Genomic DNA, 17,125 nt, shown 5'->3' with positions numbered 1-17,125 from the left:
GTCCTCAAATTCAACTCACTGACTCCAGGTCTGACAAATCCATCATAAACTTTGGTATGACTCAGACTTGGGTGCACTTCTAATTCGTATCAGCCCAAAACTTGCATTGCATCACTTGACAAATCCATTTTTGTTGCCTAACAGACATTTCATCAGAGCTGTCGATTCATCTTTTACCACGATCCGTTCTTTTTGTCCCTGTTCACACAGCGGCACGCTAAAAACACTTTGCACCCTAAAGAGCACGGCTGGTTGCCGACACGGTGTCTTCACAGATGTCTCACTGTTTTAATGAGAGCTTGTTTTGTCAATTTCCTCTTCTTTTTGGCCCCCAGCCCCCTATCTTTTCCTCCATCTCTCTCACTTTCTTGTTTTGCTGCTCTCTGGCCAGACGTTTGATCCCAGACACTGTGAAAATTTTCTTCCTTTTTTATCCATCCTGCCGTTAATTGGTGCTTATGAATCTCATAAGGAAGAGGGGGCCTCGCACCAGCAGGTGTGATCGCATGCAAACGGGGCAGCGTATGCGCTCCCTACATTCTCACACCTGTCATGCTCCTTGCACCCCGAGCGAGAGATGGGAAGAAACGTTAGGCAGGAAGCTAAAATTAACACGGGTGAGAAAAGTTCTGAAGTTCTGCCAGGCGGAGAGAGAGAAAGGTGTTGTACACTGCTTCACCTGTGTTTTACAGCTGTCAGATGATGGTAGGAAGAGGCTAATGCCCAAAATGTACTTCAAACGCACTAAAAAGTTGACAACTCTGGATGTCACTTTGCTGCAAGTTTTGACTTGAGTGCGCTAATCCTCTCTGAACAACCACAGATCTGCAAAACTCAGTCTATATGGCATTGATCGATAGTTATGAAGGGTTTTGATACTCCTTACAATGCTTTGAGTTGGAAGGCATTTTGATTTATGCTGTTGGTGCTCTTAGTAATTTTTTCTTTTACACATAAAAAAAAAAATAATAATAAAAAATGTTTCAAATCAAAATTTACTTTGGACTGTCTCTTTTCCACGTTCTTTTATAGGCTAGTTATATCCGCATCGATGGCAGTGTTCCATCTGCAGAGAGGATCCAACTGGTGCATCGTTTTCAAAATGATCCAGATACGCGTGTGGCCATACTAAGTATACAGGCAGCTGGACAGGTACGGAGTACTCAACCTTATAAACAATGTTGTAACACCTCAACTTCATGTACATTGTACTGCTCTTCACACAACCATGCAATACCCCAGTTTTGTAAACAACGGATTGTTCTTCTTTATACTTCACGCAAGCTCATAACACCTCAATCTCGTAATCATTGTAAGTCTTTTTGAAATGCTTCACACAACCTTGTAACATCTCCACCTCGTAAACATTGTAACATTCCTCTATACAGTATGTCATACAACCTTGTAACACTCAACCTTGTAAAGTCCCCCTGTAGTCAATTATTTTATCCCTTAAAACTCATCTTTGATCACCAAAATGACATTTAAAAAAAAAAATTATACATTAATATACATGGATCAATAAATATTCAAATTAGCCCTGCCTAGTGGCTTAGTGACAAGCAATTTGTTGTTTGTGCTGTGGATATTTAAGAAAAAAGCTTGCTTCGCTTCGTATATTCAGTTTAATTTCTGACACTTAAATTGTGTTTTAAATTATGAATTGGTAAAACAACTTTGCAAAACGGTCTGAATCTACTTGCATTTCTTTGGACTGCTCTCTCACTGAATCACCTGAAGCGATTTCTCAGTAAAACAGACAGTATCGAGAGAACAAGCAGCTGTTTTCCTCTGTGAACATGCGTTTAAATGGATGTTTGACAATTTCGTTTCTTTTTGGAGTTCAGATTTAAAAAAACTTTCAGATGAAATCCTGCAGGCTCCCGTGCCTTCTCCGTACATGAAATCAATGCACATCCTTGAATGAGCGCGGATTTCCAGCGTATTTACTTGAACTTATCAGGTAGGCTAACATCTATGGTTTGATCCATTCCAGAGGCGGCCAAAATCAGAATTTATAATGGAATGAATAACTCTCTCAGAACTTGACGTGCGAGGACACACCGACTGACATATGCACATGAATCACGCTCACACCCACATGCCCAGAGCAATGTTGTTTTAGTTATGTTTTATAGTATTAAAATTCGAAGGACAAAAACATGAACTTTATTGGCTTTACTTCAAGTCAGCTGTCACTTTACTTTGGCGCGAGCCTCTATGTGCCCTTGCGTCGGTTCTGTCATTAATTAATATGAATTAATATAGATAGCCTTTTGCTTGATTATGTTATAAAACAGCTTTAATGTGTTGCTAATGTTACACACACCGTTCCTGTTCTTTATCTCAGAGTCAGACAGCTGCCTTCTAACAATCAGTATCCTTACAAATGCTTTGAACAACTCAGAACGTCAGTGAAGAAAGGCATATAGTTCATCATAACATCGTAATAGACTCGCTATATTGCTAAATCTACACAATAGTTCAGATCAACAGAAAATTTACCAGGGTAACCTGGCTTCTCTCTTCTGCTTCAGAGCGGTCATAGTTAATGATATGCTAAAGCCTGCCGGCACGTTGTTGTGATTGGTTACAAGGTAGTCTGTGACGTCACAAACACCCATGATTTCACACCGCGGGTTTTAGACTGTCTTTGGTTTACTGCAGTTTCAAACATAAAATACTCAGCAATGGTGCTGACTTATGAATTTGCACATGGTTTGTCTTAAAGCATATTAAAAACACTACATAGACATATAAACAACATTAAAAACTTGATTTTCACCACAGGGGGTCTTTAATAGTAGTACATCACAACCTCATAACAATCAACCATGTAATCATTTTAACATTCCTCTATACAGTACATCACAACCATGTAACACTCAAACTTGTAAACATTGTATTGTTATTCTTTACACTTCACACAACCTTGTAACACCTCAACATTCAAAAAATTGTTATGCCCCCATTATACGTCACACAGTCTTGTAACATTCAACATTGTATAGATTGTACTGTTCTTCTTTATAGGGCTGCCCCCCAAAGATTTTTCTAGTCGACTAGTAGTCGTTTATTTAAGCAATTAGTCGACTAATCACACGTTTATATAAATAAACCATGTAAATCATAATAATGAGCCCTTAATCACCTATATACTGTATAATACATAGCCTAATCAATGCTCAAACACACTTAAAGCCTGCAGCAGCACACCGGCAAACGTAATGATTATGAATGTGGCATGAAAAAACAGAAGGAGACTGTCTGAATATTTTAATAATTTATTGATAAACTGGTGTTTTGTGTGTTTTCAGCTGCAGAGATGAAGTCAACGATGCTGACTCATGATCTCTGCAGTAGTGGACGATATAGGTTTCATAGGGATTACATAATCTGAGGATATCTATTTTAGATTTGAATCGGTTCAATTAAAAGTAGACATTTCAATACATTTCATTTCAATAGTTTTCCATAGATATATTTCTCATGTCTGTGAGGCAAGTATATGCTGAGTTTTGGTTCATTTTTGTGGCGCGCTCAAGTTCACTTGAGACCAAGACGGCAGAAAATGCATCCTGTTTGTTTTCATTATTTTACAAAAGCACAACGTTTTGTTGTTATTGTGAGTTTACAGAAATAAATGCGAAATTATTCTTATCTGTATGACCAAAATGACAGAGTATTTTAAGTTAAATGCAAGTGATCGCAGATCATCGCACTTGCTCCTCCAAGTCATGCAGTAAGCGCACTCTCCACACAAACAGTTGGATATGCGTCAAGCACATTTATCTAGGTTAACGTTAGAGCGAGCGGAATTGTAAAGTTGGTACTACTCACATATTTCAAGTGATAAGCCATACTTGAGGTCGATGAATGATGAATGATAGGCGATTGTTTGGATTTCCTGCCGTTAACAATCTGTTCGTCACAGACTGCGTGATTTCTCCACTTCCTGTGGAGTTTTTTTTTTTTCTGCGACTAAACGACTAATACCAATTTTTGATGACTAATGGTGATGATACACAGGGCAACATTTTGAGTAATGTTGTCTAGCGATGTTGCCGAGCAATGTTGCTTGGGCACTTTCCCATTGAGAATGGGCAATTAATTTCGATCTAAAGTATCCAGATAGAAATGTGTTGCCCATTCTCAATGGAAAAGTGCCCAAGCAACATCGTTAGGCAACAATGCCTGTATACCGTATGTATAATTGCCCCGTATATCATCGCCTTAAGCCTTTTCTAGATGAATAATGGTTAGTCGACTATTAGGGGGCAGCCCTACTTCTTTATAATCAATGCAAATTTGTAATAGTATCCTTAAGAGCATAAACATTGTAATGTTCCTGTTGGCACATCACACAGCCTCGGACAAATTGTAATGTAGGGCTGTCAAACAATTAATCGCGATTAATCGCATACAAAATAAAAGTTTGAGTTTGCATAATATATGCGTGAGTAATGTGTGTAAATAATATGTATATATAAATACACACAAATTAATGTATATATTAAAGAGAAATATGTTATTTATGTACAAAAAAAAATATTTATATATAATATAAATTATATAAAAATATAAATAAATACATATACTTATAAATATTTCTCAAATATATACATGGATGTGTTTGTATTTATATATACATAATAATTACACACAGTACACCCACATATATTAGGCAAACTCAAACTTTTATTTTGTATGCGATTAATCGCGATTAATTGTTTGACAGCCCTACATTACAATTTGTCCGAGGCTGTGTGATGTGCCAACAGGAACATTACAATGTTTATGCTCTTAAGGATACTATTACAAATTTGCATTGATTATAAAGAAGTAGGGCTGCCCATTATTCATCTAGAAAAGGCTTAAGGTGATGATATACGGGGCAATTATATATATATATATATATATATATATATATATATATATATATATATATATATATATATATATATATATATATAAATTTATCATACAAGCAGACTGATTTCATGGCAAAAGTTTAGAGATCGTTTAGTGATTGTCGAAGATGACTGAATGAATTCAAGGCGTACATTTTCATTACGCAAAACTGTTTGAACTTTACTAAACAAATGTTCGTGTGCCACTCAAACCAGCAACAGATAAAGGAGCAATCGATCATTTAATTCAGATTGTACTTTGTTGTTTGATGATCGTGCAAAAACAAACTAAGATTACAGTTGTAAACCGATGTCTCAGAGGTGAATATATGCTGCAGTGATTGATTTCCATATTTTTTTACCTGAGAAGTGTGACCCATGTGAATTGAAATTGTGAAAAGACCTCAAACAATTACTAAATAAACTACAAAAAGTACTAAATAAACTACATTTTCTTAAATTTACTTCATGCATGAGTTGCTTCCGACAGCGCCACACGAGTTCGCTGCGCCATCTGCGGGACACGATGTTAGCCAGGGTTCAAAGCACCAAACTCGTTGCGGCCAATAAGCCTGATGAAGGCTCATTGGCTGCAACGCGTCAGTGTGCGGTTACTTGTTACCTGTTCTTAAATGACTAAGCCATGATTGAATAAAGGCTGTATATTTTTTTTTTTTTTTTTAATTCTTGAGTGCCTTGGGTTGATATGTTTTTTATCGTAAACACTGTACTTTGTACTTCACACAGCCTCAATACACCATAACTTTGTAAACAGTGAACTGTTCGTTTATACTTCACACTGATGTTCACACAACTTCGTAAAACCTCAACCTTAAAAACTTAATTTAAAACTGTAATTTTTCACACAATCTCGTAACCAATGCACTGTTCTTCTTTATTCTTCACGCAACCTCGTAACACTCTCAAGCATGTCAACCTAAATAGCTTCACATTTTTGGATGACATGCAAATATTGCTGTAAAACTGTATGATGTGTCCATTTGCTCTCAGGGTTTGACATTTACAGCAGCGTCTCACGTGGTCTTTGCCGAACTCTACTGGAACCCAGGACACATCAAACAAGCAGAGGACAGAGCACATCGCATAGGGCAGACCACGACCGTACACATCCACTACCTAATTGCCAAAGGAACCTTTGACACCGTCATGTGGGCCATGCTCAACAGAAAGGTACAGTAGATTGGCTGTCTCTTAGCTTCAGATAAGGAAAAATGTTTCCTTCAGTATTCATAGACACACTCAAAAAGTTTCACAGTCTTTTTGTGAACATTTTTATAGATTACCTTAAATTTATACATTTGAATTGGTAAGAACTTAGTTTCCAGACTTTCCAAACGACAGTACTCTTAAAATAATTGATATATAACGTCTTGGGACTAAATAAAGAGGCAACACAATAACTACTGTAAGCTTTGGTGTGTAAAATAAGGGCTTGTTTGGAAAATTTGCTTTCATTTGTTGACATTCTTACAAATGATATTGGACAGGAAACAGTTACGGGCAGTGCTCTGAATGGAAAGAAAGAGTATTTGAAGGCTGAGGTGGGAGACCAAGAGAAATGGGACTTTCTGAACTTTGCTCAGGCATGGACGCCAAGCGAGACCGTGAAGGGTGACTCTGAGGATGACAAAGACGGAATTTTCTTCTCTCACGTACGTAAAATTTTCATTGCCACAAATTAAACGTAAAACGTGACTAAAACTCGGTCACGTTCGCACAGCAAAAATGAATATGCTATATGCAAAAATTCAAAAATATACATGAAAATTCACAAATTACACTAAAACAATGTGCTGCAAAATTCATTGTTTCCATTATCGCTATCTTTTTTGATTGAATCGACATTGTTAGTGACAGAACTGGTACGTTTGACACCCCTAAACATGACTAGGCTTCCGATCTTCCAATCCTGAACCTCACAAAGTGCTTTTCTTTCAGAAGTGTCTGTGGTTTCATCACTTTGCTGTCATGAGATGAAGTTTCACTTTGTGTGTCACAAAAAGCATTCTTTTTGTACTTTTCTCCCTATCTACCACAGTTTGAAAGGGACAAGCAGCACGACATCCGATCATTCTTTTCCCCCTCTGTGAACAAAGAAAAGAAGAGGAAACGATCTGGGGATTTACCCTCCGACGGATCTCCTCTCCCCCAATTACCAAAGGAGGCGGAGCCTGTTCAGACACCGGAGATCCAGAGTTCTGATTTGAAGGCCGACCAGGCGGAGGATTTTTCCCCGCAGGTGAAGCGCATTAGGCAGGTTAGCCCCTTGTTGCGACGTGGGGGTAAGAAGAGCTCCCTGTCGCCCTTGTCTGCCCCCCGCAGGCTCTCGGCGGGACTGCAGGCTCCGCGCCACAATCAGAAGTGGAACTGTTCAGCGTGTACGTTCTCCAACAGCGGACTGCTGCTACGCTGTGAGATGTGTGAAAGTCCACGAAATGTGCAGAAAGGTGATATCTACAAACAAACCATGTCCATATGTGTTTACATTCATTTTATTTTACATGTCAAAGCAGCATCCTGTATTTAGACAAACTTATGTGCTTAATCCGTTCCCCACCGTTCATGATACAGACGTGGATAATCGCTTGTTGACGTTCAGCTTGTTGGATTTACACCTGGTGTAAATCACAAGGAGAGATTAGAGCCATTGTTTAACTTGCAGTGACTTCTTTTTAATTGGGTCAATAAGCTATCACCCCTAGCAACCTCATAGCAACGACCTGACAACCTCCTCGAACTCCTTAGAGACCAAATAGCAACATGCTCAAAGCCTCTCAGAACAATTTAGCAAGTGCATAGCAACATCCCTGGCAACCACCCATAGTATCCTAGAAACCACAATATACTAAAACTATTCTGAATACCTTGACAACTGCTTAGCAACGTTCTAGAATAGAGTGCCTCAGGGATGACGCATTTTTGTAGGCAAAACCCGGAAGCGAGTTAGCATTTTAGGACTTCCGGTTCCAACGCCGTAAAGTCTATGGGTTTTTTGAATGGGTTTTTGCTAAATCGCCTGAAATAAGGTCTGTGGTTAACAAAGCCTCTAAATACTTTCACGTTTTGATCTATGACATAAAACACGCCAGTTATAACCCACTTGTGATTTTTTTTAAACTTTTACTGTGTCTTAAAATCGGCGGTTGCTAACAAATTGCTAAAAGGGACTACTTCCTTTGGCGGGGACTTTAGACGTCATCATTAAAAACGGGACATTTGGACAGCATTTCTCATAAAAAAGTGGAAAAGTATTCATAACAGCACAGATCATAATCAGCGAGCATGTTTATAAATAAAGTTGTTTTTTTAAATACAGTTTGAGGAAGCTTGGTGGTGACGACGTTGATCCGCGACCATGGTGTGCTGTAGTCCGTTTATAGTCTACTGTTAGCTTTTTATATCTGACGACTTTATTTATGTTGTTTTAACTTGTAAAGATTATCTTGATAGACAAAACGTGTAAGTGTCATAACCCTTTGTTAAACACAGAGCTTATTTTCTGCGATTTTCCAAAAGTCTATGGGAAAAATGCATAGGCTTTCAACCGAGGGAACCCGTGCGCCACTAACTTCCGGGTTGGCCTACAAAAACGCGTCATCCCTGGGGCACTCTATTATGTCGGTGAGTTTTGAGACTACTCACATTTTCTTTGTTTATAATGAGGTCTAAAAGTCAGAGACAGTGAAAATGTTTCTATTTGCCTTTTTTATTTAAAAAGAAAAAATTAATTTGTCGAATAATCATATCTAACAAAGTTTTTATGCAGTATATATTTGTGTGTATATTTATATATACATAAATATTTATAAACTTTTATGTTTTTATGTTAGATGCAAATCGATTTTACAGCACAAATTAAATATGTGTGTGTGTGTGTGTGTGTGTATACACATACATACTGTATAAACTAAACATAATTTAAATAATTTGAATTATGTATATTTTATGCATAATATATTTTCATTATATTTTATTTTTTGTTTTATTCTTAAGCTTCAGTTTGTCAGCATAATAGTTTTAATGAGAAGTTCAACTATTTTAAAGAGTTTAAGAATGTCTTAGAATTTGTATTCTTCTTTTGTGTTAGTGACAGCAGCACTCAAATCCTAAAACATTGTTTATTTCCAGGTTTAAATTAGATTTTGAACCCCAGATTTTCAGTTTGGTCTCAGACTTTTGGACCCCTTTGTATTTGATCGGCTTTATAAAGGCACGGCTGATCCAAGGCCCTGATCCTTAGTAAAGCGGCGTCGAAACCTTCTTCTCCTCTGTTGCAGAAGTTATGAGAGAATTCAAATGCGAAAGAACAACAGGCAGAAATGTTTTGACGACAAAAGAGGAGGTGTGCACGGTGAACGACAGGAATAGATCAGATTGAAAATGATTCATTATCACGGCCACGGTGAGGCAGAATGGATTTTGGCACCTGTCAAATCAAGAATGCCGCTTTCATTCAGTGTCACCGCTGGAAAAGTTTGTGAAATCTTCGTAAGCTTTGTTTTCGCCATCAACTCCAATGCCATCGATCAGATCATCAGCCTGTCCTCTGACAACAGTCTGGTGATGCAAAATCAAACACAGAGATATAAGCACATACCAGGCCAGCTGCTGCTGTCTTATTACATCTGTGTGTGTTTGAAAACCACAATCTGCACACACATACAGTTAAAACACACTGTTTATTATATGTTTTATTTGTTCTTTAAAGGAATAGTTCAACTAAAAGAGAAAATTGTGATGATTTATTCACCCTCATGTCAATCCTAACCTTCATGACTTTTTCTTTCATGGAACACCAAAAAGAGATGTTTAGCAACATTCTCGCTGCTCTTTTATCATTTAATGAAAGTGAAAGGGGACTTGAACATTAATTATAATAATCATTTTAAAATGTGCATATTATAAAAAAATATATAAATGTACAAAAAACATACATTTAAAAACGTATATATTTTAAAAATATACATATATATTATTTATTAGTATTTATATTTTATCTATTATAATCTTTCTCTTTTTTCATTAATATGATTTTTCTATAACTGGATACATTTTAAAAATATATATAAATAAATAAAAACTAATTTCTAAAATGTATATATTTTAAATATGTTATAATCTTTCAATTTTTTTTCCCAATCTTTTTACTAGATTTTTTTTTTTTTTTTACAAAATATGTACCCGTTTTATTATTATTGTTAGTTAGTATTATTATTATTATTATTATTATTATCATCCTTATTTTGTATTTTTAGACTATAGTGAAGTGGCATTTAACTGTTTGCCCTGTACTTTTATAGATCTGCAGATCACAAGTTTGCAGAAATGTATCATTTATATTATATTATTATATTATATTATATTATATTATATTATATTATATTATATTATATTATATTATATTATATTATATTATATTATATATTATATTATATTATATTATATTATATTATGCTAGATGTTTTTAACAAAAATGTGGTTGGTGCCATGCAAAACTCAACACCATAATGTCAAGGCATTGCTAATCAGTTGCTAAGGTGTTCTAAATAGCTTTAACATGTTGCTATGTGGTTGCTAGGACGTTACTATGCGGTTGCTAGGGTGTTACTATGCAGATCAGTGACTGCGGCAAAATTAACAACTGTAAAGCCTATAAATATGAATTATATTTGCTTAAAAAGTAGGACTGTCAATAGATAAAAAATGTTTTAGCCGTGATTGATTGCACCCTTTTTGTGCGATTAATCACATACTTATCATGAAATTAAGCATATATCATTTATCTTGTTTAACACATTTATTTTGTTCTCATTTGCTGTATCCAGCAAAGTAAATGATCAGATTGAAGGAAACTCACAAAACTGTAGTTTCTGCAAGCTTTTAGGTAAAGGTAAATTTAGATGTCTTTACAAAAATAGGACACCAAATAACCAAATTATATAAGGATCGTTGGACTGAAAGAGTTTAGCGGCTTAAAATAACCTGATCACAAAGAGAGAAGTGAAATCGGGTTAAAGGGTTTGAATAGAAATTTCCACCTACCAGGGTTACAGGTATTGCACCATTGTAGATGCTCTCGACTTCTAAGATCATCTAACTGCGTGACGTAAATTACATTAATGACACAATTTCACATGCTTAAGGAATTTATTTGCTTTAAATTGTTTTAATGCCTTAAGGATTTTGAATTAATCACATGCATTAACGTTGACAACCATATTAAAAATAATAAAAACATTGACTCGTATGAATAATTAAACACTCACTTTCTCACTCTCACAGCAATTGCTTGCACACACAGAAACAGACCCAACTCTGACACCACATCATCATAGATCAATCATTTGCAGCAAATATCTGATTCTCTGTGACTATCTGCTTAATTTGAAGCGTAAAACAAACATGCGGTGCGCTGTGTCTCTGTCAACTCAACACACACCCATCAAAGCACAAGTGAAAGGCTGTGATTTGAAAACAACAGCGACGGTATGTCAAGACTTCACTCAAAATTTGTTTTCTGAGAGAAGCCAGACAACATTCAAACTCGCAAAATCAGACACCAGGAATATTGATCTAAATGCTGTCATTGGCAAATAGCGCATATAAGTGTTTACGCTTTCAAAAATTTCAGTATGTTCTGCATATCATTCACAGGAGTCCTCTGAAACCTCTCATCATACATCAGCTTGGCCTTTGGATATTTGATAAACATTTCTTTCTTTCTTTCTTTCTTTCTTTCTTTCTTTCTTTCTTTCTTTCTTTCTTTCTTTCTTTCTTTCTTTCTTTCTTTCTTTTTTTCTTTCTGTCTTTCTGTCTTTCTTTCTTTCTTTCTTTCTTTCTTTCTTTCTTTCTTTGTATTTTTAGACTATAGTGAAGTGGCATTTAGCTGTTTGCCCTGTACTTTTATAGACCTGAGTCACAAGTTTGCAAAAGGTTTTTTTTTTTCTTTTTCTTTTTTGACCGTTTGCCTGCACTGTAAAACCGAACAGTGAAATTAATTAAATTAAATGAGTTTGTTTCACTCAAATAATAATGAAAGTTCATTGTACTTAATAGGAAAAAGTTACATGAACTCAAAATTTCATTGTAGTAAGCTGAACTTAATATGATTGAGTTGAGCTGCAGCAGATTTCTAATTCCCAGAATTGTTAGTGAAAGACACCTGTGCACCACACTGGCCTTGATCCGCTTCCATGGCTCTCAGCCCTGCCCCACTTGTCACAAAAATTTTAAGTTCTACCAACTTAAAAAAAAAATGAGTTAGTTTACTTAAATGTTTTGAGGTAATAAGTTTCCTCAAATGTTTTGAGTATTCTGAACTTGTTGGGTTTTACAGTGTGGTTATATGATCACAAATGTTGTAGATTTGCAGAAAAATATTCTTTCATGTACTGCTGTCCTCATAAAAATCCCATCCAGTCCCATCGGTTTATTCATTTAGACCTTTAGTAAACCTTTTTTTCCTTCCATTTGATAAAGAAAAAAACGAAACCACGAAGGTGGTCGTTTACGAATACAGCACTTTTTACCTGTTTGGCCTTGACTTTTGCAGATATATGGTCATAAATCTGGCGTCAAAGTAAATTGCCCCAATATACACAACTCATCCAAATATCATCCACTTTCATGTTTCGAAAACGGAGCATGATCTGCATATTATTCACAGCAGTCCTCAGTTTGATCGTTTGCACCTTTGAACAACCTTTCTGCTTTTCGTTTTTCCGAATGAATGCAGCGAGTTTATGAATACAGGACTTTTTATCCTTCCGTCCTGGACTGTTACAGATCCGCGGCCACAAAGGTGGAACCTTAGAGCACTCCAGACAGTGATAAGGGTTCAGATACACAGCGGGAGTTGTTTTCTGCTAGTGTCTGGCTTTCTTTCTGCAAGCCCGCTCGTTAAGAGACAGCACAGCAGTGAAGCTTTTATTCAGCTTCTCACAAATTCAGCTGACATTTTAGAAGATCCATACGAGACCTTTCAGTGAGAGCGAGAGTGAGAAGGAGAGGGCGAGAAAGAAAGAAAGGGTAACGCAAAGCTCGGAGGGGATGGTGTGAAAAAGGAGCGATAGAATCCGAAAAAAGAAGGCAAATGAGCGAATCAGAGGTGTGGAAATTCATTAGCGGCCTCGAAGGAAGACAATCGCAATTATCAAACTCCTCCACAGCCTCGCAGATCCAAATAAACTGCATCAAAACTTCGTCATTACGGTCGAAGCGCCGTCACGTTTTTGAAGATCGTCCCCTTGGGGAGACGGTGAGACAACAGCTACGAGACAGATAATGCATTTCAGCGCCTCAACATCATAAAGATGCTTTTCTGAGATGGAAGGGCACAAGGGAGGTTTTAAATGTAGATCGTATTTTTTTTCCCGTGTGTCCCGTGGCGCCATATGGCAGAGAGATGTGAAACTGCTGGTCTGAGGGAAGGAAATCAGTCAAACGCAAAACAGACAGCATCTGTTCCTCGCTCAGCGTGCTCGACGTTAACGTCGGCGTGTGTTCATGTCCTTCACATCAGACGACTGAGGAGAACTGTGACGCCCCTCTCTGGGTATGAACTCATCAGCCAAAGGCCCAAAGTAAAAGGAATGGTTTGTGAGATAATAGAAAAATTTGGTCATTCAAACGCTCCCAAAACGAGAACTTTTGAATTCTGTCCTGAATTTTCATTTTTAGGTGAAGTATCAGTTTAACCAGACTAGTTTTATGTCATAAAATGTGGTTAATTGGCTTATGAATGTTGTTTACGACAGTGGGCCAAGATTGACTCCATCAATGCAACTTATCCTCTATTTCTCTCTCTCTCTCTCTCTCTTCTCTGTTAGCTCTCAGCCCACCTTCCTCATTATCGGACCACCCCTCATCCTCCTCGTCCACATCGCTCACTACCATCTGCATCTCCGATTCAGACCATGAAAGTGAACCAACCACCCCCAGCACCCCACAAACTCTACGCGCGCGTCCGAGCCAACGGGCCAATCAGGATGTGGCGGAAACGCACCTGGATGTATCTCAAGAAATGGAACAAAGTGACGAATTAACCCCACAAACACTCTCTAGCAGTAATCCAGGTCTGTTCCAAACACACTGATGTCACTTTCAGTACTTGTTGCTAAGATGTTAAAGAAATAATTCACCCCTAAATGTAAATTCTATTATTATTTACCTCAGATTGACAGATATTGTTTGTTTGTGACCGAAACTGTGCCGATACTGTTTTGATTTTTTTTTTTTTTTTTTTTTTTTTTTAATTGCCCAATAACCAATATGAAGAACATAACTGAACTAAAGCACTGATCACTACATAGACAGATAGATAGACAGATAGATAGTAAATTGGATATTAAAAAATTTATACAAATTTAAGTAGCAGCTTGGACATTTTGCAAAACATCTCCTGTTGCGTTTTCCGTTACGCTTTAAGAACAAGTATTAGCCCTCGATGACAAAAATACCTTCTAAGAACAATTTTACAGTTGCGTCACTGCAGCTAAGAGAACGACTATATGAAATATGGATAATAACAGGCCATTTTAAAGCTAGACAATCGACATGCATTCACCTTTCTTATAAAGAGTGCAATTTTCAGACACTGCTGGGTTTGTCTTAACACCCACCTTTACGGTACCACACACACACACACACACACACACACACACACACAATCCTTGCTTCCCACCAGCATACAGTAAGCATAATGGCTCTTTAATAACATGGTGTGATTGGCCAGCCGGCGACGGCTCGGCTATTTTAGTCCACAGTAGGGTTCTGGTAACTAAGCCTCATGGGGTGCCTTTACAGCAAGCCTGACCCAAATGAATGTAGAACAGCTCTGTGGGACGAATACTGGACAAATCTGATTTCTTAGAACAGCAGGATCGTTTCAGGTCACTCCGTACCTGGTGAATATAGTGTTCGTTAGCGTCGTTAGAGCGCTCGTTTCTGCTGCGCTCCATCTGACCTTTATCAGTCGTCGGTACGGAGCATAATGATCATCCGCTCTTCTCGTCCTCTCATTGCCCTCTTCTCTTTTTTCTTCCTTCTATTAGTCATTCCGACTTTCTCATCATGTCTCCCTCCCTCTCTTTCTCTGATAGCTAATGAAGATCAAACTCAAAAGGAGTCGGACGACTCTGTTCGCGTGTACGACTGTCTGAAGTTCTGTGCCAGCAAAAACACGGACAGGATCTACATCTACGACAAGGTACAGAGGACTATAAAACCAAACACCCCTAGAGCTGAAGTATATTGAATATATTTGTGATATATTCTCAATGATTTTGCTCTCAAACCTCATGAATATTGAGGTAAAGCATCTAATTTGGCGGCACTTCCTTGTTTGGTAATTCGTGAGCATTAGGGGTGTAACAATACACTCAGCTCACATTTCGATAAGTATCACGATACTGGGTTCACGGTACAATATGTATTGTGATATTTTAAACAAAATTTAAAAAATTAAACAGATTTATTTCCAAAACAATTTACATACAACTTAATAAAGAATTTACAAAATTTCAAGATTTAATTGAACCTTTTGTATGTAGGCTAAATTAACAATTGACTAAGTGTGTCACAGAACAATAAAACAATTTTAACATGAAATTAGAATTAGGATAGCTGAAACCTAAGCTAACCTAACTTCTTTAATCAGTAAAACAATGTGATGGTGACACCAGAATAAAAATATTCATGATTCTGAATCTGAAAATACAAAATTATACTTTATATACTGTATTAGTAATGTAAGCCCTTTTTTACTGGTAAAATCAGACATTTGGTAGGACCCACAAATTTTGCCCCATTGCATTATTATACATTATATTCAACATTAAATATAGTAGTTTATTGTTTTTTCTAATGCATCACACGCGCGTTCAATGCAGGAATTCGTTGAATCTCTTTTACACAGCCACCCGTGCAGATTATACGCTTACATGATGAGAATAAACAATCTAAAACGCTTTGAATCATCATACTACCAAATCTAAATACGTGATACGGTGAGTTAAATTATGCTTTCACTTCAAAGAGTGCCGCTTTAAATGTTTGCGCTTTCACTTTTAGGAGCGCTGCACGCGTATGCACTTCAGATGGTCAGTTCTAATCGCAAAGCGGTTCAAAATGAATATTCCCAAACTTTGTTCATCCAAAAAATTTAAATTCTCTCATTTACTCACCCTCATGTAATTTTCACGTGTCACGCACACACGTACATTTGAACATCTTTGTTTACTACAGTATGTGTGTTGTAAATCTGTTCATCATATAAAGCCAACGTGTCTCCTCAGAAGACTTGGATTTGGATTAGACTGCTCTAAAATAATTGATTATTTTTATGATGCCTCTATGACCCTTTTTAGAGCTTTTAAGTTTTAGGGGAATCAAATTTAAATGGAGGGGCAGAAATCTCTCAGATTTCATAAAAAATATCTTCATTTGTATTTGGAAGATGAACGAAAATCTTATTTAAATGACACGAGGGTGAGTAGATGATGACAGAACTTACATTTTTGGGTGAATTATACTTTATAAATACAGTATGCTGAGTCTTGGATAAAACTCTGTATCGTGATTCATATCATTTACATCAACGGTACATATCGTCACATTTTTATATTTCGTTATCTCAATGTAATGAAGTTTTAATAGTGTATATTATTCAAACTTAAGTAGCCAAATGGCATCTCATCTCTGTGAATCAGTTCAAATGAATTGTGCGTTTCAGTGAATCGTATTAAATGTTTTGATTCAATGATTCTTTTGCTGTATGTAGAGATTTTCAACTTTTCAGAGAATATTTGTTGCATACTAATAGTTGTAAGTTACTTTTAGACTGTCTGAATGAATAGTTTGATCTAAATTTAAACCCCTTTTAAAAAAAACTAGATAAACTCGTTGCTTTCACTAGTAAGGATTTTTAATAAGGATTACACTAAAGTAAAGAGCAAAGATGTTTTCTGCTGTCTCGGCTGAGCCAAGAATTCAGATTTATACTTTCCATTTTTTATTTAAATATTTTTGTATTTATTATTATTATTATTTTTATTTAATTTTATGTACAGAAATTCATAATTTTTTATATTTTTACAGTATAATACATTTAAATGTATAATTTCACATATATTGTTTAACACTGTATTAAAAAGATTACTTTTTATTTAAAAAATAAATAAAAAGCATTTTAATAA

The 17,125-nt window shown here is 36.4% G+C and overlaps 1 protein-coding gene across 2 annotated transcripts in view; it reads left to right on the top strand.

The window, feature by feature from the left end:
• zranb3 (zinc finger, RAN-binding domain containing 3) overlaps positions 1–17,125 on the top strand; it is a 77,645-nt gene that overhangs the window by 41,517 nt on the left and 19,003 nt on the right. For both annotated transcript variants that reach the window (XM_048168178.1, XM_048168173.1), the window contains 6 exons: positions 1,033–1,152; positions 5,922–6,101; positions 6,419–6,583; positions 6,970–7,378; positions 13,760–14,005; positions 15,032–15,138. In XM_048168178.1, coding sequence (XP_048024135.1) covers positions 1,033–1,152; positions 5,922–6,101; positions 6,419–6,583; positions 6,970–7,378; positions 13,760–14,005; positions 15,032–15,138 — 1,227 coding nt within the window. The remainder of the gene's footprint in view (positions 1–1,032; positions 1,153–5,921; positions 6,102–6,418; positions 6,584–6,969; positions 7,379–13,759; positions 14,006–15,031; positions 15,139–17,125) is intronic.

The sequence above is a fragment of the Megalobrama amblycephala genome, linkage group LG2 (assembly GCF_018812025.1).
Source record: "Megalobrama amblycephala isolate DHTTF-2021 linkage group LG2, ASM1881202v1, whole genome shotgun sequence".
Taxonomy (NCBI): Eukaryota; Metazoa; Chordata; class Actinopteri; order Cypriniformes; family Xenocyprididae; genus Megalobrama; species Megalobrama amblycephala.
The sequence above is the reverse complement of the archived record's forward strand: the minus strand, read 5'-3'. Positions and strand labels throughout refer to the sequence as shown.